This window comes from Siphateles boraxobius, unplaced genomic scaffold, assembly GCF_051911475.1.
Source record: "Siphateles boraxobius isolate OS27281-9 unplaced genomic scaffold, OSU_SipBor_1 104, whole genome shotgun sequence".
NCBI classification, from domain to species: domain Eukaryota; kingdom Metazoa; phylum Chordata; class Actinopteri; order Cypriniformes; family Leuciscidae; genus Siphateles; species Siphateles boraxobius.
In genome coordinates this window covers 3,770,001-3,795,029 of record NW_027508705.1, presented here as the reverse complement: position 1 = coordinate 3,795,029, position 25,029 = coordinate 3,770,001, and the positions used below count along the sequence as shown (strand labels likewise).

The window sequence follows — 25,029 nt, the reverse complement described above, 5'->3', positions numbered from 1 at the left end:
TCAACCAAAAAAAAATACACACCAGGTGAATTGGGGAAAGCACTTTTAACTAATAGATATCACCATACTTGATCAGAGAAGGTCTTTTTTTATCAGTCCATAAATCAGAAATTACTGTCAGCCAAAAAAAAAAAAAAACATATATAAAATTAGACAAATTATATATGAGCAGAAAGACACCTCTGTAAAAACCTTCAGAATATAAAATAAAACTGTAAAGGCAATACTGCATGAATATAATATGAGTTTGCTTGAGGAAAAATCCTCATAAACCACTATGCTTCTTCAGAATCATGTTGCATATCCTAATTTGAACCTCTAATAATAATAATATTAATAATCCTATCAAAAACAATAGGGTTTATGACCAAATGCGGATGATCAAATGCATTTTATGACCCCCTTTAAAGAAAACATGTAATCCTCGATCAAAAATGTCCACCAATATTCCTTGAGCATTTGCTTGTATTAAAACTGTCTGTGCAGTGACTCATGATAACATGTATTTGTGTGTAAACAGGAGTGGTCTCCTTCGCATAACCTTAAAAGCCTGAAGAAAAAGCAGCTTGCTGCGCGCGAGGCCATGGCCAGACAGACCACGCTCGCTGACGCGGAGCAGAGCAGCGTCGAGTCCTCCGTCATCAGGTCTGATTCAGTCCAAAGCACAACTCTCATCCTCTTTTTGTTTTTCCTGGAGAACACACACAAAAAAAGATTTATTGAAGAATGAAAACATGCAATGTCAAGCTCAGAAATCTACATGAAAGCAGCATGAAATTACTATATAACTCCTGAACTGCATTACAAAACTTCTAATGTACACAGATTTATAATTAATTTGAAAAATTGATTTGGACCATTTCAGATCTCTACACTGAAATGTAAGTTCCCTCTGATGTTATTCGCGCTTACGCACGTTCAAACTTGAAGATGCATTGCACCATGTTTGATGACATTGATAACACGGGTTCTCCTGTGACCAGCTGTGCCATGGCAAGTTTGAATATGCTGAAGTATGAATGAGATTACAGTGGAGGGGAATGCTTTCACTGCACTTAAAAACAGACTGAAAAACTTGAAGGCTGACTTCAGTGACATACAATGCTTTTATTCAACTTTTTGAGCTTTTTGTCATTTTAAAGCTCTAGAGCCCAACTCTCCACAGTTGTTGTATAGAAAAATGTGGACAGTATGTTCTTCAGCATTTCTTATTTTGTTCTCCATGAAAGAAATTAAGTAACGAGGTTTGGAATTACATGATGGGTAAATTATAGATTTTAAAAACAAATTGTCTATTTACATTTTTTTTTTTTTTTGCCTAGACTTTAGCTAGAGTCTATCTTTGATTCACTTATAATTGGTACTTTGGTACAATCTCCAGTCTAAGTGGTTTGCTGTTTCGATCAGAACTCTTAAAGGGGTAGTTCAGGATTTTGAACATCGGACCTCATTTCCAAGTTACAGTTTTCAAAAATTTCCATCCAGTCCTTCCAGTTGCATAGTTCGCCGGTGCTAGGCTAGCGCGAGTCAACGGTATCTGCTAGCCTGCCATTAAAAACAGTTTTACCTACTCCACAGTACACCAAAAGGAAATAAATGATAGCGCCAGACTATCGATGTAAATGTCTGTTGGGAGAATAATGTTAGAAATCAATCTACCCTTTCATCGCATTGCAATAGTTATACTTTGTTCCCTGTATTTATTAGCACAGTTTACGGCAGCGGCGGAGCGATATTAAGTTATCTAGGGAACGAGAGAGCCGGTACACATGACAAGTGTATTTCCCTGCCGCTGACATCATCACTACAGAAGCAGAGTATATACTACTAGCTAGCTAGATGTCCCGGCTGTAGTGCACTTCTGTTCTGCGTTTTCTTCTCGGCGCAGTACTACTAACCGGAGCAAAGTAAACTTCCGCCGCTGCTGAGAAACTAGTTCCTGTAAATGTAATGCGATCATTGAGATGCAAGGGTAGTTTGATTTCTAACATTATTCTCTCAACAGACATTTACATCGACAGTCTGGCGATATAATTTATTTGCTTTTGGTGTACTGTGGAGTGGGTAAAACTGTTTTTAATAGCAGGCTAGCAGATACTGTTGACTCACGCTAGCCTAGCACCGGCAAACTATGCAACTGGAAGGACTGGATGAACATTTTTGAAAACTGTCTCCACTGATAAATAACACCCAGGATAACTTGGAAATGAGGTCCGATGTCCAAAATCCTGAACCAGCCCTTTAACACCTCTCTGTTGCTGTCTGTCAGTATGTTGCAGGACGCGGAGAGTAAGTCTGAAATGGGTCAGGGCATATCGGCTCGAGAACACTTTGTGTTTACTGACACAGACGGCCAGGTCTATCACATCACCGTGGAAGGCAACAGCGTGAAGGATGGGGCACGTATTCCACCGGATGTGAGTGTCCTTATGTGTTCTGCTTCCTAGTTCTGATCTACTGTCTTAAAATAACTTATTCTTAATCATAATATGGTATGTTTCTATTGATATCGAAGGCTATATGCTTAATATGTTGCTCTGATTGACACATTTTGTATCGGGGTCCCTGCTCAGGGTCTCGATCACCTAAGAGATCCTTGCCATGAAAGTATTATAATTATTTTGATAACTTTTTGTCGTATAGTCTATAGTTGCTTTGTACAAGGATTGATGAAGATCTGGCAAATTATTATTAGTACACACCCTAATAATAACAATAAACAGAGCAGTTCCAAGATGGTCTCGCACGATCCATCCATTGGCCCTTAATATACAGATATCAAATCTATGTCAACTACCAATGTCACATATCAACATCATCTCGACATTTGTGAAGAGATTGCTTGGGATTTTTAGACAATTTCCTTTGTTTTGAAAAGAACCTTGTATGAAGCAAGATAACATAATACTTATGCATGTGATATTATAAATGTGGGTTCATTTTAGTTTAGGGTCCAATTCTCACTATTAACTAGTTGCTTATTAGCATCTTTATTACTAGTATATTGGCTATTTATTAGTACTTATAAAACATATTAATGCGTTATTCTGCTTGACCTTATTCTACATCTCTGAATCCTAGCCAATACCTAAACTCAACAAGTATCTGTTAATAAAGTAGTAATTAGGAGTTTATTGAGGCAAAAGTCGGAGTAAATAGTGAGTAAATGGTGAGAATTGGACCCTAATTGTGACCAAATAGTGGTCATATGTTCAGCAAGTCAGTCATGATCTGTATGTTGTTGGTGACAATTCGATATATAAAGCTAAAAACATCCTGTACACTCATTTTATTCATCATTTTAAATGCTAGATTTCCTCACACATTTTGTGAGAGAGTGAATGACGCACCCAGTTAATCCAAAATAATTGCTTAATACATAAACGTTTATTTTTGTATTCCTTTAGCCTGTTTTTCCCATCACTCAGATTATAATCAGTCATACATGAAAGCAGATTCTGTTTCGGATGAACGTTTTGTAAAGTCCTGAATGTCATGAATACAGCTGTACACACTCTTCTGAATGGATCAAAGGAGTTTTCAAACATTTCCTTCTAATGTTTTATATAAAATCTGCCGTTTTAAACTTTTGAGATGAAAGAGTAGATGGAGAGAAAATTGCTCCCTTCTTCATCCTCATTATCCTTTTATCTCCTGCAGGGCTTTTTTTTCACAAGCCACAATGCCTATTTCTGATCGGTTGTTCAGATCCATTTGCTTTTCATTTCACTGTTCGTATTTTGAGTTTGCAAGCGACCCATATACAGTACTGTATGCTTTCAGCATAACCAGTGACACAAGAACTCATATTCTTGGTTACCAGTGTTACGCTCCCTGTTCATATGTTGCATTAATTCTGTTTATTCAACTGTAATTTCTATTAAAAAATAAGAGGGAGGAAATACTAAACAAAGAAGTTGATATGAAGATGTGAAATGAATAAACTGAGAACTTATCTTATTAGATAAAAACATGAGGACAAAGTTCTCCTTTGGGGATATTTGCAGTTAAAAAATGTAATCACAATATTTAGCAATTTATTTTATTGTAGTTCTCAGCATATTGCTAAATGTTTAAAATCACTATGTAGAAATAGTAATAAATATGTTTTCTGACTTTTTTGTTTAATCTGTCGGTACTCTATATGTTTTAGGTTGGAGTTGAACTTAAAACCTTTTCTTTTAATGCAACATCTTGAGAACTCTATAAGTGCTTTGGCATATTGTCCTATGTCTTTTATGCAAGAAAGTAAATGTCTTTTCTCTTTCAGGGCAGTATGGGGAGTATCGCCTGTATTGCATGGAAAGGAGACACTCTAGTTCTGGGAGATGTCGATGGAAACCTCAATTTTTGGGACCTAAAGGCCCGTCTTTCAAGGTACAAATGTATACATCACTAATAACTCAGCTAGTCAAACATGTCTCCAGACATGTACGTCTCTAAACTGATTTAATTATTTATTATATAATAACTGTTTACACTTACTATTGATTTAATTCGAAAACTTGTTGAACTATTTACTGAACTGAAATGACACATCATAAGGGACTGAGTTGAGGAAAGTACAACTGTGTTCATCACACACTCTTTTACCGTGTTGATAAAATGTCACACTCATTTATATTTTTCAGGGGTGTCCCTACACATCGCGGGTGGGTGAAGAAGATTCGCTTCGCTCCAGGGAAAGGCAACCAAAAACTTTTAGTGATGTACACAGACGGAGCTGAGGTCTGGGATACCAAAGAGGTGTGTGTGTGTGTTGTTTATTATGTATTTATTTATTTTAAAAAAAACATCAGTACTTCATTTGGACATGCAGATACAGAAGCACAACTGAATCATTTTGCTTCAAGTCCTTATGAAGCCGCCATCTTAGCAGTTCCTCATAGCAGACATTTTCTATCTTGCTGAAAAAGCTCAAACAAGCTGATTTAACTCTTTCAAGGGTTCTTGACAGAATACAATATTTTTTATCCTTGGAAACTCTGAAGTGTGTTGCTAAATAATGTATACACAACAGTTACAGTAGTTCCGGTCCTCAAATTTAATTGGATGAGAGGCCTTTGAGAGTGCACCAGTATCAGCGCTTGGACTTTTCACTGCCTGTATTTTTCTTGAAAGATAATGCTGTCACACACTCCTCCAGGTGCAGATGGTGAGCAGCATCAGAGTGGGGCGTAACGTGAGTTATAGGATTCTGGATATCGACTGGTGCACGTCAGATAAAGTGGTGCTGGCGTCAGATGATGGCTGTGTGAGAGTGCTGGAGATGGCCATGAAGTCTGCCAGTTACAGAATGGATGAGCAGGACCTGACAGGTGAGTGTTTTTGGCTGAAGAAAAATGTCACAGGAAATGGATTTCAGTCATGACAACTCTCGCGGTAGTTTATAAAATATGTTATTTATGTAAATGGAATGTACATATGTTTGGCAGACTAGATTTGCTACACTGCTAGGGCTGCACGATTATGACAAAAATCATAATTGTCGATTATTCCCTTGAAATTGTAATTGTGATTATTAATAACGATTATCACAATTTACATTAAATGATGTTTTGAATAGCTTTATACCAGTGATTCTCAACTCACTTTGGCCAGGGGACCCACATATCCCCATGGTCATCAAGCCACGACACACTTTTTTTGGAATTATATATATATATATACACACATACATACATACACACACACACACACACATATATATATATGTATGTATGTATATATATATATATATATATATATATATATATATATATATACATATATTATAATAGGCATACAGGTAAGATTTCTCAAACAATTTGAATATTGTGCAAAAGTTATAATTTTGATGATTATGGCTTACAGCTTATGAAAACCCCAAATTCAAAACTTTTCTTCAGAAAGGACGCATTAAATTGATCAAAAGTGACAGTAAAGACATTTATAATAATGCAAAATAATTCTTTTTTAATTAAATGCTTTTCTCTTGAACTTTCAAAGAACCCTGAAAAAAAATGAATCGCGGTTTGCACAAAAATATGAAGCACCAAAACTGTTTTCAACTGTGATGATAATCATAAATCTTTCTTGATTATCAAATCATCATATTAGAATGATTTCTGAAGGATCATGTGACACTGAAGACTGGAGTAATGATGCTGAAAATTCAGCTTTGATCACAGGAATAAATTACACTTTACTATATATTCACATAGAAAACAGCTGTTTTACATTGAAATAATATTTCACAATATTACAGGGTTTGTTTTGTATTTTTAATCAAATAAATGCAGCCTTGGTGAGTAGAAGAGACTTCTTTCAAAAACATTAAAAATCTTACTGACCCCAAACTTTTGAACGGCAGTGTATATATATATATATATATATATATATATATATATGCCTATTACAATACATTTGTTTACACAAAAATTGTTGACAAACACACGCACTGTCCCCCTTTACTTAACATACACATCAATTGTAAGAAAATGACTGCTGCTAGAGAGCGAATGTTTTTGTGTGAACTATCCCTTTAAGAGCACAAGTGTGTCATGCCATCAGACAGACTTGTTGGTGTAGAATAGACGTGATGTATACGTGCCTCTGTTTCAGATCCAGTATGGTGTCCGTATCTTCTGCTGCCACGGGCTGCTCTCACGCTGAAGGCCTTTCTGCTACTGCAGCCGTGGTGCGACACATTCACCATGGACATCTCTCAAATGTGCGTGACGGCTGCATTATTCTGTCCGTTTCCATTCAAGTCATTCACAGCACATTTTCATCCAGTCTGTCGTGATAACTATGTCTTCACTGAAACCGCTGACTAAATCTGACCAGAACAAAAGTTATCTTATCATCTGCATCCATAAAAGAAAACCTTTGGTAACATTTTAGTTTACGGTCCAGTTCTCACTAATAACTAGTTGCTTATTAGTATACATATTAGTTCTAACTGTTAATTAAACTATTAATAAACAGTAATGAGGAGTTTATTGAGGCAAAGGTCGTATTTAATAGTGAGAATTGGACCCTAAACTAAAGTGTGACACAACCTTTTTTTTTTTTTTTGTAGAAATGCACCAAACAATTTTTTGAGTGCAATAATCAGTACTTTCTTTTTGGTACTTGCTGATTTCATCAATTTTCCAGCACAGTACAGTGGGGCTGATGGATTGAAGATAGTCTATTTATTTTCATTAAATGTCAACCCCATTAATAACATCAAATACAAGACACAATAACTGAACACCAAGGCATCATAAAATCTAAATATAGTATTTACCCTTACTCTTACAACCAGGAATCATATCATTGACCCAATAAGTTTAGTAAACAGTAACAATGGCATTGTAATCGAGTATGCACAGCAGTGACAGGAATGAAACAACACTCTTTCCTAGTTTTATACACATAAACATGACTTTGTATGTATTACTCGTCCCATTCATAACTTAACATGCTTCCAAGTTGAAGGCTTTTACATTTACTATTTATAATCCTTACTATGGTACATGTTCCCTGCAGTTGCAAAAATGAATTATTGTTTCAATTTGATCCACTTGGGTTTTTTCCTGGTTTAAATATTTACTTTTAATTCATTCATATCCATTAAATGGAATTTCCTACAGGGTCTTGTGATTGTGGAAAACCTGGACATATCAGGAATTAAAAATATTGCTTTGAGTGCTTGTGGAGTGTAAATCCCCCCAACAAACTAGCTGATAATTTCAGCAAGTAGTTCCGGGTCGTGCTTCATCACATTCTGTTTGGAAAGTTGGAAATGTGTAACTCTATCAAAACACGCCATGACATAAGCAATTTTATTATTGTTTTGAAGAACAAGAAACTTTCTTTTTCTTTTGTGATTTCATATTTCATGCTTCAGAGGATTTAATATAAAGCCTATTCTCAAAGTTCACAGACATGCATGTCAATATTACAAAGGGAAATGTGCATCTCTATGAATCCCTTCACACAGATATATTGTATGATGCATTTTATGTATTATTGTGGCATTTAGATACAATTCTGTGAATAGATTTGCAGATTCCAAGAGAAAATTCTTGAATTGTGATTTCCAGATCTGGAAGTCATGGAAATGACCTAATCTTTTAAGGGGGTGGTATAATGCCCTTTTCACAAGATGTAAAATAAGTCTCTGATGTCCCCAGAGTGTGTATGTGAAGGTTTAGCTCAAAATATCCCACAGATATTTTTCTATAGCATGTTAAAATTGTCAGCCTTCTGAGGGTGAGCAAAAACGCACCGTTTTTGTGTGTGTCCCTTTAAATGAAAATGAGCTGCTGCTCCCGGCACAGAGGGCGGAGCTACAACAGCTTGTGTCCTTTTACCTCACACACACATTACTGAAAATTTCATAACTTTTAGCCTTTTATGTTTAAACCGGAGTCAGACAATGATGGAGAGATTTAAGAAGAAGTGACAACATGTAAGAAGCAACAGACGTTTCTGAATGGTTAGTTGAAGAATTTATGCAGCTGATGTGGAGTTAACTATCTTCTAGTCATTGATTAGCATATCCCGTCATGATAATCTATAAATCGCGTTCCCGGGGGCGGGGTTTATGTAAATTTTAGGGTTTGTGATGTCACTAACCCTGGAGAAAGCTTGTGTAGTCCCTACCAGCCTTTTGTTTTAGTTTTTAAAAACGATTTCTTTAAAAGCAAATATCTCCCTGTGCTTTGAACTTTGAGTGTTGTAACTTTGCAGGTGTTGTTTATGGTCAAACAGCAACATTACACACTAACTAAAGTTAGAAAAGTGAAATCATAATCAACCACCCCTTTAATAATAAATTTTCACCTATACATTTTAATACTTTTCGAGAGATTATATAAAGTCAAAGTCTTGTAGTAGCATATATGTTACAAATTCTGTTGAGGGTCTTATTGGAGAAATTTACACACTAATACTGTTAGTATAATTGTTTAAATAAATCGAATCAGTTGGTGCATGACATACGAATACAAATGTTCCCCATGGGTCTTCATTTAAACAATTAGATCATGAACGCCTGAAAGCGTCTTAGAAAGGTCATGTAAATCCATTGATCAATCAGTATGTCTGGTAACCCTTGTTTTGACTGTTTATTTTTGTTTAGTTGGTCTATCCGAATCTTTTCTTGACATACTTTTTTAAAGTTGAACAGCAACTTGATTCCAGACAAAAGATGAGCTCTGTTGCTGACTTGTGTTGTGTGCTTCCATCCTTAGAGACTACATAGAAAAAGATGAAATCAAGGGACTGATCCAGGAACAGCTCAACTCTCTTTCTAAGTATGTAATTCTAAGTATGTAAACTATAATAATTCAAGTATGGTATTCAAAGCCATTTCTTTGCCTTCAAAGAAGTACCTATTAATAAAAGCAGGAACAAAATGATCCTCAAATAGCTCACACTGTTTTATGTGAAGAGCTTTTAAAAGCGCATGCTGCCTACTCTCACATGATCTTTTCATTCTGGATCATGTCTAACTAGTTTTTTTCTTCACACTCAAGTGACATCAAAAGCGTTCTCCAGGATCCAAACCTGAACTTGCTGCAACGCTGCCTCCTAGTGTCTCGGTAAGTGTCGGCTCAGCTGGGTTGTGCACCAATTTAATTGAGAATGCATTCCAGATCAGTTTAAAGGATTAATTCACTTCAGAATGAAAATTTCCTTGTAATTTACTCACCCCCACGTCATCTAAGACAGTGGTTCCCAACCTTTTTTTGTCTGAGACCCCCTTTTTCCCGAGAAAATATTTTAGGGCCCCTTTCACATTTAATGATATTGTCGCTCTTGTAAGCTTGCAGCAAGGATAACAAAATGTTTTGTTTTTAAACAAACAGTATGTTTATTACAATAACCAGATATGTTTCTGCACAAATAATAGCGTATAATATTCAAAATACTATAACAAAAACATCAGTAGGCCGTCTGTAATTTAAAAACGTAAGCCTAGGAGTAGCCTATTAATTGGCCCTATTCGTAGATGCCACCTACGTCACTAGAAATAGAACGCCGCCATATTGACGACCGATCTCGCCCGGCGCCGCCCAAACTGCCCATTGGAATGAGAGAGAAAGACGGAGATAGATGGATAAAATTTTAATTTTAGGCTCCGATCCTTATTGGTTACCCCCAGTTTTCTTTTGTCCTTTATCATCTGCCCCAGACTTAGGCTACCCCAATTTGCCTTCCATGATATGTTTACCTTGTGCATAACCCCTCCCCATACAGTGGGGATCCCTTGAAGGCTTTCAAAGAGTACAGACGCGTATCAATATGCTGTGGCTGGATGGGTTACAAACGTAAAAGTGCAGCACCCGACCACCAAGGATTTATATTTAATCATGGGAAATGTTGGTATTATGAAAAAAAATCAAATGTATGACTTTGGTGGTAGTTTGCTCTGACTAGGTAGCGAGTTGTTAGCTAGCAAAGTGGCTCTGCTGGTAGCTTGCCAGCTGTTAGCCACGGCTCACGGCTATCTGTCATTAATCTGGATTAGGCCTGTCGTGATAGTCAATAAATCAATTAATCGCACGATAAAAAAAAATGAGCTCGATAATTTTTCCGGCCGCGATCATTTCCATTTGGATGCTTTCATTCTCTCTCTCTCTCTCTCTCTCTCTCTCTCTCTCTCTCTCTCTCTCTCTCTCTCTCTCTCTCTCTCTCTCAACCCTGTTTAAGACAAAACCAACTTATTTTACGTGAATACTCTCCAAAACGGACATTTAAAAACAATGTTGTGTGTATTTGTCCATTCAGACACGAAACATAGCTCAATTCATTACTCGCGCGCTGTATAGGGCTCTATGGCTGCACGCTTCGGCTCGGGTGTGTGCGCACAGAATGATGAGACATGATACAATATTAGACATTCATACAATATGAGACGAAAAACTCAAAATTGTCCGACATCGTTGTTTGACCCTTTTTGTAAATGGCGTTTGACTTAGTCTTTGCACGTTCATTTTGTTAACACTAGGTCGGTACTTCCGCCTACATCACACGTGACCTTTCAACGTGATTACGTAATGCGTGGCGCATCGCTGAGCTAGTGCAAGATGGAGAAAAATCCTGGAATGTTTTCCTCAAAAACCTCAATTTCTTTTCGACTGAAGAAAGAAAGACATGAATATCTTGAATGACGTGGGTGAGAGTAAAATATCAGGAAAGTATCATTCTGAAGTGCACTAATCCTTTAAATTAAATAGAACCCTAATATATTTGTAAAGATTTTCTAATTATACATATTTAGTGGCCCAAGCACCTTCACTTTGTTGTTGTTGTTAGAGTTCTCAACGGGCCGGGTCGGCCCGACAAACCCGACGGGTCGAAAATATAAGCAAATGACTCGGGTCGGGTCGGACCTCGGGCTTAATCTTTTCCGCTCAGTGAAAAAAAAAAAAAAAAAAATGAATCATCGCTGCTGTTGGTGAAAAGTAAACTTGCCACAGATGAATTCACCGTCGCTACTACAGGAGTGGGAAAATCAGAGGTCTGGAAATTGTTTGGAGTGCTCCTGGATTCTGATGGAAATTCTACAGGTTATGTGCAATGCTCAAAATGCAAGGTGCTGATGAAATATGACAGCAAAAAAAACAGGGTCGTCCAGAAGATTTTTATTTGAGGCATATTTAGTAGCCTATAAAGCCTATTTATATATTTAAACGTTTGTTTCAGTTGTTTGTATTGTTTGTAGGCTATTGTTAAAAGACGTGAACATTAAAGGTTGATTTGAATTCCCGTCTGCTGGTCATGATGATACGTGTATGAGAAAAAAAAGAAAAGAAAAAAAAAATTAATAATCGGTGTCGGGCCGCGGGCCTGGTTCGGGCAGATAATTCATGTTGATGTGTCGGGTTACATCGGGTCCGGGCTTTAAAAGCCACGGGTCGGGTTGTAATGTTCAGGCCCGTTTAGAACTCTAGTTGTTGTTGTTGTTCTTGCCTTGGAGTTCCTCTCATTATTATTAATATTTTTGCAGGCTGTTTGGTGATGAATCAGACCTTCAGTTCTGGACGGTGGCTGCTCATTACATCCAGTCCTTTTCCCAGAGCTGCCAGCCCAGCGGATCTGTCCCAGAAGGCCAAGCGGCAACTGAGGGCCCCCAGAGCAACCCTGGGAGCCACCTGGACATCTGCCATGACACCCTCTGTGAGAGCTCCTTCTTCCAGGTATGAGCTGCTGACATGTACTGAACAGCACATGCATATGAGGATTACGGAAGAGGATATTACTGCCTCAGAACCAAGAATGCTTTTGAGTCCTTGTAGCAATAATTTACAAATTCATAAATTCATAGCACCGATTTGCCTAAGATTTTGGGCTTTTGTTCAGGGATTTCCATTAACTGTTGCATTGTGGAAAATCTGTGGTGGAATAGTGCAATGTGTGTGCGGCATTAGAGACATAATTTTTTCCCTGTTGTTATCGTTTTTCTTTTGAGTGTTTGATAAGATATACATATATGTATTGGCGCTTTTCCACTGCATGGTACGGCTCAGTACGGTACGGCGCGGCGCGGCACGGCTCGGTTGGCTTTAGCTCGGTTGCTTTTCCACTGCAGTTAGTACCGCTTCAAAGTGGGTGGGATTATGACTGATCGTTATAGTTTATCTGCTCCTCTGCAACTAACAAGAGGAACGTCTGCGCTTCTCGTCCACTGACCACGATTCAGCCATTTCTTTTTTGGAAGTTTTTTTTCTTCAAGCAAGTCAAGCAAGTAGTTTTAAAACATTGGAGGCTGTTACTGGCTATTTAAATCTAGCAGGTTTGATGTCTCGCAAATACAATGACGCTGGTCGTGACGATTCTGTCTGTCTGACCAATCAGTGATCTACAGTGCTTCCACGTCACATTTTAGTATCGGTACGGTACGCTTGGAACCTTGGAAGCGAGCCGTACCGTACCGTACCATGCAGTGGAAAAGCGCCACAAGTGAGCCGTGCCGAGCCAAGCCGTACCGTACCATGCAGTGGAAAAGCGCCAAAGCGTGCCGTACCGAACCGAACCGTACCGTACCATGCAGTGGAAAAGCGCCATATGGTTATTGTTGTTGTTATTGCTCATATTATTAATGCTAGGGATTTGAACAGTAATTTGAAGTAATCGATTTGTTTCTAGTTTTCAATACAGATTCCTGGTTGAATATTGCTCTTTTACGTCTACATCCTTCATGTTCACTAATTAAAAAGAAAAACATTGCTTGGTTTTTCTCCATATCAATCATATAAAACTCAATAAAACCAACCGTTGTAGCTTATCCACGTTGTATGCGCTAAATAGACACTGAACTCGGAGAAGCATTAATTAAACACCTGTTGCGGTCACTGATTCCGGCCCTCCAAAATCATCTCATCCTAAAACTAAAACTAGCTGTTTCTGTCAAACATTTTCAGGAGACAAAATGTCAGTGCATGCCTTATAGGGACACTTTAGACATGTACCGAGCAACCACTCAAAACACCCTAGCATTGTGTTTTGAATGTCCACTGACCATCCACTGAATGTGCTGTTGTAGTTCTGTTTAGTTCTATGGCATTAATGGAGCATCAGTAATTAGACTGGGATTAGAAGTATACTAGTGAATTTATGACACAATGATTCTTGGGAGGTCTTCAGAGAGAGCGACTCTGAATATTATCTCCGCAATATTCAGCAGGACTTTAGGGGTTTAATTTTAATAGGCAGTTATTCTTCCTAAATTGAGACAGACTGTCATGTTGAGTTATTTGTAAATAGTGCAGTTTACACCTAAAATTAAAAACACTCCATTATACAGAACTAATTTGCTTTATTTGTGAGAGAAAAAAAGCACATTATTGCTGCACCATTATCAGCAGTAAACCATATATGTGTTTTTCATTTGTGAGTGCAAAACTTAATGCCACAGTATGCATTGCTCCAGCAACAAAGTTGTTGTGTGATCGCCAGAGTGTTGTTATGCGGTTAATAAGGAGTTTCTTGTGGTTATTTGGTGCATTGAGTCTTCTATGTAGTTCTTACGGTGTTGCTACAGTATGTAGGTGGTTACTTACTGTCTTATATTCTATATGAAGTCCATAGTGCCATACTGTAGATTACCAACTCTCATTAATAATCATTGACTTTGTGGCTGCAAAAATGGGCCTGTTTTTGAAGCTTTGTTTTAATGAAATGGTCTGGTTACAATGAGGAGTTTTGATTTGTAAGATAAACATTAACTTGAACATTTGTGTATGTAGTACTCCATACGTCATTTAACATTTTTTATATTTCCTCTGTTTTTATTTCAAAAGAACATGGAAAATCCAGTTGTTGTTTTGATTATACCAAAAATTGCTGCACCTCTTGATGGAAATGACATCACAACATTTATTTCCATCAAAAGGTGCATCAATGTTTGGTCAGGATCTTGTAGTGTCAATGCAAGAGTCCAGCACTCTGTAAAGTCTCCTCCAGCACATCCCAAACATGTTCAATGATGAGTTTAAGCTCTGGACTCAGAGGTGAAAATGATTCTTCATGCTCCTATTTAATTGATTTAATTGATTTTAATTGATTTAATTCAATTTAATTGATATTAATACTAGTGTAGAACATTGCATAGAAACTGTGTCTATTCCTCGTTTACTAAGATCAAATAATAAATCTACTGCAGGATCTAGAAAAAATCTAATTGTTATTAAAACAAAAAATCTCGCTATTAGTGAACAAAAACAATTTCTAAAGCTAGGTCTTCTAAACATTAGATCGCTCACACCTAAGGCGGTTATTGTAAATGAAATGGTCACAGATAATAATTTCGATGTTCTGTGCCTTACTGAAACCTGGCTTAAACCAAATGATTATTTCGGTCTAAATGAGTCTACTCCGCCAGGATACTGTTATAAGCATGAGCCCCGTCTGATCGGTCGTGGCGGCGGTGTTGCAACAATCTACAGAGATATCCTTAATGTTACTCAGAAAACTCGTCATAGGTTTAATTCGTTTGAAGTGCTTGTGCTAAATGTTACGCTCTTAGATGTAAGAAAAAAATCCCTATTATCTCTAGCATTGGCTACCGTATATAGACCTCCAGGGCCTTACGCCAATTTCCTAAAAGAGTTTGCTGACTTTCTATCAGATCTTTTGGTCAACGTCGATAAAGCATTAATTGTTGGAGATTTTAACATACACGTAGATAATTTAAATGATGCGTTAGGGGCTGCGTTTACAGATTTATTAAACTCCTTCGGGGTCAAGCAAAACGTCACCGGACCAACTCATCGTCTTAATCATACACTCGATTTAATTATATCATATGGAACCGATCCAACCGATATAGATATCATTCCACAAAGTGATGATGTCACTGACCACTACTTGGTAACTTGCATATTACGCACTGCTGTAATATGTCATGCTGCGCCACGTTATCGACCAGGTAGAACAATTCGTCCATCCACCATAGATCATTTCTCAAATAGCTTATCTGATCTGTCTCAGCTGCTGCCTGAACCCAAACAAACAGATGAATTAGACGAACTAACTAGCACTATGAGCAACATTCTCTCTAGAACATTGGATATTGTTGCACCCATTAGATTAAAAAAGGTCAGAGAAAAAAGTATAGCACCATGGTACAATAATACTACGTATGTTTTAAAGAGAGAAACCCGTAATTTAGAGCGTAAATGGAAAAAAACTAATTTAGAGGTCTTTAGAATCGCGTGGAAAGACAGTATGTCACTTTATAAAAAGGCACTTAAAACGGCCAGGGCTGAGCACCTCAGCAAATTAATAGAAAACAACCGAAATAATCCAAGGTTTTTATTTAATACCGTGGCTAGACTAACAAATAAACAGACGTCGTCTGAACAAAATACCTCGTTACAGTTTAGTAGTAATGATTTCATGAACTTCTTCACCGAGAAAATTGAAAGCATCAGAATCAAAATCGTAAACGTTCGATCTTTGCTCGCGCCTTATAATTCGGGCGCAATTATCACCCCGCAAGAACAATTACAATGCTTTACAACCATAGAACAAAAAGAGTTAAATAAACTTATCACTTCATCTAAAACAACAACATGTTTATTAGATCCTATACCAACTGAACTACTGAAAGAAGTGTTACCTGTAGTGGAAGAGCCTCTTCTCAATATTATTAACTCATCTTTATCTTTAGGTCATGTTCCAAGAACGTTCAAGCTGGCAGTTATAAAACCTCTTATTAAGAAACCACAATTAGATCCAAATAACCTAGCAAATTACAGACCCATTTCGAATCTTCCATTTATGTCAAAAATATTAGAAAAAGTTGTGTCCGCTCAACTCGGCTCTTTCTTGCAAGAAAACGACATCTATGAAAAGTTTCAGTCTGGATTCAGGCCTCATCATAGCACTGAAACTGCGCTTGTTAGAATCACAAATGATTTACTTTTAGCTTCGGACCAAGGCTGTATCTCAGTACTAGTTTTACTTGATCTTAGTGCTGCGTTCGATACTATAGATCACACAATACTCTTAGATCGACTACAAAATTACACTGGTGTTCAAGGACAAGCATTAAGCTGGTTCAGGTCATACTTATCTGACCGCTACCATTTCGTCTACTTAAATGGAGAAAAATCGATTATAACTTCGGCAAACTATGGAGTGCCGCAGGGATCTGTGTTAGGCCCTTTATTATTCTCAATATATATGCTGCCACTTGGTAATATTCTAAGGAAACATGGAATTAGTTTCCATTGTTATGCTGATGACACTCAAATATATATTTCCTCACGGCCAGATGAATACGCTAAATTATCCAAATTGACAGATTGTGTTAAAGATATAAAAGATTGGATGACGCATAATTTTCTTTTATTAAATCCAGACAAGACAGAGGTAATACTTATCGGTTCTAAAAACCGTCCACAAAACCTTTCACAGCACGACTTTAACATAGTAGGATGCCCTGTTACTCTATCCGCTACAGTAAAAGACCTGGGCGTTACATTAGACTGCAACCTGTCTTTTGAAAAGCATATTTCATATGTTACAAAAACAGCCTTTTTCCACCTTAGAAACATTGCTAAGCTACGTAATATGCTATCAGTCTCTGATGCAGAAAAGTTAGTTCATGCATTCATGACCTCGAGACTAGATTACTGTAATGCTTTATTAGCTGGTTGTCCTGCATCTTCAATAAACAAGCTACAGTTAGTCCAAAATGCAGCCGCTAGAGTTCTTACTAGATTAAGAAAATATGATCATATAACACCGATTTTATCATCACTTCATTGGTTACCTATAAAGTTCCGTATTAATTACAAGGTATTGCTTTTGACTTATAAAGCTCTAAATGGTTTAGCTCCAGTCTATTTAACGGATCTTCTATCGCCTTACAATCCATCGCGCTCTTTAAGATCACTAGATTCGAGGTTTCTGGTCATTCCTAGGATATCCAGATCCACCAAAGGAGGCAGAGCATTTTCACATTTAGCTCCGAAGCTCTGGAATAGCCTTCCTGATATTGTTCGTTGCTCAGACTCGCTCTCCCAGTTTAAAACTAGACTGAAGACGCATCTATTTAGCCAGGCATTCATATAAATTTTTTATCTTACAGTTACTGTAAATTCGGCCTCTAGTTCATAAACGCCAGAGGAGAACTGGCCCCCGACTGAGCCTGGGTTCTCCCAAGGTTTTTTTTTCTCCATTGGGTCACCTGATGGGGTGTTAGGACACCATTAGGTCACTGGATGGAGTTTTTCGGTTCCTTGCCACTGTTGCCTTTGGCTTGCTCAGTTGGGGATATTCAAATTAATTAACCAATCATACCATTGATCAGCTCTACCAAACTTGGATGTCTTTTTTCCAGTAATAAACAAACATTAAGTTGTTTTGATTGATACTGTGAAGCAGCTTTGATACAATCTGTATTGTGAAAAGCGCTATATAAATATATTTGACTTGACTTGACTTGACTCCTCACAACCGTTTAAACCTGATGAATCTTGACATTGTCATCCTGGAATATGGCCGTGACGTGTCTCCCTGTATGGTTGTTTAAGACATGAAAAGCTACACACTCCATCAATTAGGGTTAGAAGAACTTTTACCAAACGTATTTTACACACGCTAGAAACATAATAATCATTGCAATAAGGATCCAGCTGGAAATGTTGACTACAAACACAGGTTTTTCCAGATTGTCCATCACTGCATTCTCTCGGTGTTTACGACTCTTTGCAGCATTTAGCCGCTGCCATCAACGAGCTGGATCCTTCACTGAAACTGAAAGTAACTCAGTCCTGCTAATGATTTACTCTTTGAATTCTTGTATTATGACTAAAAGTTTGCTAAGAAGTATTTCCTACTAAAGCAAGGTGGTATTTGACTCTGGTTAAGCGTATCCATAGCAGACTGGTGGGTGTGGGCTTGGACGGCAACATTCCCTGTGCATTATGGGTGTTGAAGGTTTCCTACTATTTTGTCAAAAGGGAAGATAACAGATGTTTTTCTCTGATTTTGCTCTTCAGGTTGCACTGATTTCAAGTTTTTTTCTGCCTTTTTACTGTAGAGGCAGCTATTTTTTTTTTAAATCTAATTTTGCCAGCAGTAAAATAGCCCTTTAAGGGAAAATGCATTTTAATAGCAGCATGACAAGTTTTGTCTTGAGGTGTAAAGCTCTCAAATACAAAATTGAGAAATGGCCTTCCATATTATAACAGATTTGAATTTCGCAAAATGCAATGAGACTCGTCTGCAGGGCCCAATTATTAAAGATTGTTTTTCCAATGTGTGGTTGAGAAAGCTGTCCGTCTGATAATGTTATGCTTCTAATAAGCATGTATTTAAAGACACAATCTATATTTCATTATTTACTGATTTCCATGATATTGTGAGATAAAGGTGGCTACACGACTCAAGGTGTCTTTGTAAAATCACACTGCATATTTTAGCTATTTGTCAGACTGAAAACTGAAAAACAGGATAATGAAGCTGTAAGAGTCGGGTGTCATTTGAAGTGTTAATTGATTATTCAAATTAATCTCTGCATGTTCTCTAGTATTAAACATATGATTTACCCCTGAGGGATCAATAATGCACGTCTAGAAACATTCTCTTCACAAGGGAGCAAGAGTTACAAATTATTTCAGTCCTGATCAGGCTGCTTAAAATCTAAATATGGATTTGATCTAAATATAGATCAGATTAAAACAGGATTTTTTTTCATTCTTTTGAAATATAAGTTCTTCTCAAAAGAGTCAGTTTGCAAGCAGCAGAAATCCGCCGTCATGCAACGCACATTCAGTAGACGTAAGTGTTGTTCACTCTGCTGCGTATAGTAGCACCAAATTAATGAAAAATCTCAATATATTGACCTGCGTTCTGTTTTCGATCATGCACCGTACATGTTTTTGTGACTTCAGATGAATGCAAATGCACTGGCTAGTAATGTGATACAGTAATAATATTACTTTCCCAAGTAATGATTTCTGTAATGAACTACTAAAATAATTTGTATTTTGTAATTTGTCAGAACATTCATTTACGGAACACAAAATGACTTGCAAATCGCGTTTTCTTTCTCTCTCATTCAGAGGTTTCAGCTGGAGCGAGTTCGTCTACAAGAAGTGAAAAGGTCCAGCTATGAACACACCAAAAAGTGTGCTGACCAACTGCTTCTGCTGGGACAGGTCAGTACCCGCACACTTCTGATGGAGATTACTTTACGTCTTTATCAAAAAAAGAAAAATATTTGGTCAAGTAAAATTATATATATATAATAAACAAACTGGATGCTGCTTATAGTGCAATAGTACATAAATGCAAATATAGAGTAAAACCAAACCTCTTTTTTTATTCTTCAACGTGAAATCAGAATATATAGCCTATTAAGAAAATATATTAATTTCCATTTAATATATGTGTGTGTGTGTGTGTGGGGGGGGGGTTATTACATTACCACAAAGTACATTCAGAGAACTACAATAATATAAACAAAAGAAAACATACAGCCTAGTAGTTGGCTAACAGTTGGCTACAGAAATAATGACTTTGAAGCTTTCCTGTTATCCAAATGGTTTTCTTAATAGGTTATATATTCTGATTTCACGTTGAAGAATAAAAAAGAGGTTTGGTTTGACTCTATATTTGCATATTACACATTTTACTCTATATTACATTTTGTTCAAGTGGTAGAGTGTTAGGCCTAAATGAGAAGTAAGGTTAGATGTCAGAATTATGATAAGTTTGATATACAGTTTACTATATTATTTATTAACAAATCCATCAAAACAGAATCAAATTTATATATATATATAATTATATAACACAAGGTTTATTTAAACATCTCAAAACTAGACAGCCAACATGCGAGACAGCATGTGAAACACGAACAATACCGGACAACTGAAGAGTGCACAAGGAGGAACTCACATACATTTTGATGATGACAAAATAAACAGCTGGGATGATAAGCAGTCACCATAGAAACTAATGAGTGGCCGAAACAAGTACAAAAAAACACAAGTGATTAATGAAAACAAACTAAAAGTCCATGAACTGAATTAAATTTAACATAACGGTGACCGAATGAATGTGTGTAGTATGATTAAAATTCTGACGTACTGTATCCGACATGTTGTTACTGTCACGCAGACATTAACAGAGTACATTTACTTGAGTACTGTTCTTAAGTACACTTTTTGAGTATCTGTACTTTACTTGAGTATTATTTTTTTTTGGAAACATTTACTTTAACTTCACTACATTTGAAAGACAAATATCATACTTTTTTCTCCAGATTGGAGATTAACGTCAATCTGATGTTGCAGTCTGACATCAACTTGATTTTCATTTTCAACGTTGGGTTTGGTCTTCTAAATGCAAATTTTGTCATTGTTTTGGAGCACACTAGCTTATAGATAAAAGTAAGGCTAACATATTGATAATAAAAGCCAATTGAGTGCACTTATTCAATCTCACATTCAATCCCACTACTGGAACTGTGTTCTAGAAATACATTTGATATTGGTATGAGGGCAGGCATAGATTCAGAGGCATACGGTTCTGTAAGTATTACATACAACAATGCAACAATAATAAAACAATGCATTGACATTTACTTTTTACTTTTGATACTTGAATACTTTTAAAAACGAGTACTTCTGTACTTTTACTTAAGTAAAAATAGGTCCTTACAACTTTTACCTGTAACAGAGTAATATTTGACCAGTAGTATCTGTACTTTCACTCTAGTAAGGAAGTTGTGTACTTGGTCCACATCTGTCACGTGACCTACCAGTGTCAGTTGCATCGACTCCCGTGGCCTTATTGGATAGTAAAGTGTCCATCGAATGCACACCTCAGAATCTCAGTCTGAAAGTCATCCGGGTACTTTTCGAATACTACTGTATAGGGATGGGAATCGAAAACCGGTTCCACTCGAGAACCGGTTCTAAATTTTACGATCCATCGATATTGTATGCCCTCGACGTTAACGAGTCCTCTTATCGATGCTCCTGCTCTGAGTCAGCCATAGTATGTACAGACCGTGAACTCACAACTGTCCCTTTTGTCCTTTATCAAGCACCATAGCACCGCGTCCAAAGATAATCTTTGTCCTGCAAAGTCTTATTTGATCAGTGAGTAAAATTGTCTCTCTCTGGTAATGTAGATGAACCGCTGCGCTTGTGACAGGGCGCATGTTAAACTGATCGAGCAGAGAGAGAGAGAGAGAGAGAGAGAGAGAGAGAGCCCCGGTCGCGCGCACGCACTCTCTCTCTTCGGAGCAAGGCGAAAGTAGGCTTCACCGTCTCAAAACTAAGCGCTGTCTTCCTCTCTCCCTCGCACATATTAATCAAAATAAACGACACGATGGTAAGGTAGGGAGACTAAAGTTTTATGTGGAGCATTCGGAGATTTGTTTTTCCTGAATTGCCGCTGGGTGTGAATTGTGCTAAAATACGTTGCCTTATCTTCTCTGAAAAGTCTTCCGCACATTCAGCTGACATAATCACACTTCAAATAAACGAAAAAAAACGATCCAGTGATGAAATGTTTTCTGTGATGACACATCTTGTGGGATGTCCTAACCTCCGGGATAATCACACAACGCGCACACGTCCGATAATGACACGTCCAATTCGCGAACTAATGACTCATTTGAACCGATTCGTTTTAATGAATGGTTAAAACAACTGATCTTTCCAACACTGAACTCACGGGACGTTTAATCGGTGTATAACTAATCGGTAACACTTTACAATAAGGTTCCATTTATTACAGAAATTACATAAAAAGTACAGTTTGCTTAGTCAAGTGTAAGCATTAAAACGACTTGTTTTCCCCCCGAAAAAGACTACTTTTTCCCACACAGTGCTATCAGGAATCGATAAGAGAATCGTTAAAGAATCGGATCGATAAGCAGAATCGTTAGTGGCATTGATATTGATAAAATCTTATCAATTCCCATCCCTACTACTGTATGTATTCGGACATATTACTCTTTTAGCGTACTGTTCTTCACATACTATATAGTAGGGAACCATTCGATTTCGGATGCAGTGTATGTTTCTCTTTGTGTTTGTCAATATACCCTTCTCGTGATTGCAGAAAGAACATGTACAGGAAGAGATTGTTCACTAATTAATTGATTTCAGGTGATGTTGTTCACTCAGATGGATAAAAATGTATTGGCCGTTAATATGCCTGGGCGGCTTTAATGGTTTATAGTTGTTTTTCCCATGAACAGCACACAAACAACACACCTCACACATGACCCTGTTCTGCAGTATCCTGCCGTCTGCAGGACCTGTAAGGTGCAAATCCATCATTCATAGCTGACCTTTCAGATATGCTTTAGAGAGTCGTAAACTAGGGGAACTGGAGAACTGTAGTATAAGAAAAACTAATAAGAAAGTGTATTTAGTTGAAAGAAATGAGAGATTACTAGTGATCTCAAAACTGATGGTGAACACAACATGATTGATGAAAGCCGTGCATTAGAGTCTTATTACTTTTATCTAATTTGGCCAACCGGGATATAACATCAATGTTCTATTAATTTAAAGTCCCCCTGTGGTGAAAATCCAGCTTTTAATGTTGTTTATATGTCTATGTGGTGTTTTTAATATGCTTTAAGACAAACCATGTGCAAATTTATAAGTCGACATCATTGCGGAGTAACCAAAGACAGTCTCAAAAACACGGTTTGAAATCGCTGGTGTTTCTGACATCACAAACTACCTTGTAACCAATCAGATCAATGTGTGATTGTCAACTAGTGGATCTCTAAGCTGAGTGAGTGAGTGGAGGCGGAGCTCATTTGCATATTCATAGAACAGCGTATACTAGATGAGGCAAGAGTGTCGAGTTACATTCAAGCTATTGGAAAGGGAAAAAACCGCTTAAATATGTAATTTTGGTGATCAAAGATGAGTTTTAAGGGATAAAATGATTGACTACATGGGGACTTTGAATTTAAAACATATCAGTTGACTAATAATATTCAGAATAAACAATTATTTTCTCTTTGTTCATCAGACGGACCGTGCGGTGCAGTTGCTTTTGGAGACCAGTGCAGATAACTCCAGTTACTACTGTGACTCTCTCAAAGCCTGTCTGGTGACCACCATCACCTCATCCGGCCCGTCTCAGAGCACAATTAAACTGGTGGCCACAAACATGATCGCCAATGGCAAGCTGGCAGGTAGGGTGTTACTTGTGTGAACTGTATGATTATCTTTCTTCCATAGATCACTGAAGGAGTTTGTCCATGCTCTTTTCCATTCAATGAATACAGGCATTTATTAATTGCTGTAAACTCCAAAAAGAACAAAAAAGTATGATAAAAGCAGTTTGTAGAACTTTTTCCCTATATAGGATATAAGCCATACGACAGCTTTATGCGAGGAGCAGACCAATATAATTATTGTGTTGTATTCTGGGATTGCCTTATCGATAAAAGACACAGCACATAGTCAAAACATGCTATCCAGCTCTTATTTCAAACCAAAAAAAAAAAAGAAAGATAAATAGATATTTTTTTTCATAAAGAAAATGAATAAATGATATATTGCAAATTTTGCATGAAGAAATGTAACCTTGTAGAATTACTAAAAATTATTTGCATTGTGATACATTATATATATATATATATATATATATATATATATATATGTTTGTTTATTATTTTGTAACATTATTCAATTTAACATTTCCATTGATGACTCACATTGTATTTTCATTACTTTAATACCTTAATTTTATTAACTTTTGTAATGAATAAAATGTATCAATTATTAACAGGTTTTGTAAGATTTACCCACTAAATGCTTCATGTTGGGATTGTGTCTACATGATTTAAAAATAATCACGTAAAACAGACTTCTTGTTGCTGTGCAGCGATTCAGGGGGTTTGTGTTAATGGGCATAAGTATTGTTGTATGTATATAAGTATTGACTGTTGTATTTTCTCACTTTATTGACTCTTAGAGGGTGTGCAGTTGCTCTGCCTGATTGACAAAGCGGCGGATGCTTGTCGTTATCTGCAGACATATGGAGAGTGGAACCGCGCCGCATGGCTGGCCAAGGTACCTCAACCAGACTCAATCTAGAGCTGATATATCAACTGTTCACGATATATTCACAGTGTCTTTACTAGAATTGATTAGTTCATTTCCACAAATAAAATATTTTGAATCTACAGTACTTATACATATAGAGCTATACATTATATCAGTTCCCAAACTGGGTGGCACATCCGAGTTATTAAAAGGGTGCGGGGCAAGGCTAAGGGATATTGTACAGTCAGAACATTATGCAAAAGAAACCTCTTGTGGGTGATACCAGACCCCACTGCCAAATTATCCTGCTTATTATGCGCTACTTGCCACATAAGTAAATAATTGTACACAAAATATTATTTTGACATTTTATTTCCTCAAGATGACTCACAGTCTTTTATCAGATGTAGCGGTTGTTGTCGTGGAATAATGGTGCGTTCAAGTCGAAAAGATCGTATTCACAAGATGAACGCCACCACAAAGTTGTAAATGAGTAAAATTTACTCAT

At 37.1% G+C, this 25,029-nt stretch overlaps 1 protein-coding gene across 1 annotated transcript in view; it reads left to right on the top strand.

Moving 5' to 3' along the window:
- wdr11 (WD repeat domain 11) overlaps positions 1–25,029 on the top strand; it is a gene marked incomplete at its 5' end in the record, with an annotated part of 82,525 nt that overhangs the window by 51,072 nt on the left and 6,424 nt on the right. The window contains 12 exons of the mRNA XM_077246389.1: positions 521–645; positions 2,270–2,417; positions 4,271–4,377; positions 4,632–4,746; positions 5,147–5,318; positions 6,604–6,712; positions 9,225–9,287; positions 9,510–9,575; positions 11,987–12,176; positions 19,554–19,649; positions 23,500–23,665; positions 24,451–24,548. Coding sequence (XP_077102504.1) covers positions 521–645; positions 2,270–2,417; positions 4,271–4,377; positions 4,632–4,746; positions 5,147–5,318; positions 6,604–6,712; positions 9,225–9,287; positions 9,510–9,575; positions 11,987–12,176; positions 19,554–19,649; positions 23,500–23,665; positions 24,451–24,548 — 1,455 coding nt within the window. The remainder of the gene's footprint in view (positions 1–520; positions 646–2,269; positions 2,418–4,270; positions 4,378–4,631; positions 4,747–5,146; positions 5,319–6,603; positions 6,713–9,224; positions 9,288–9,509; positions 9,576–11,986; positions 12,177–19,553; positions 19,650–23,499; positions 23,666–24,450; positions 24,549–25,029) is intronic.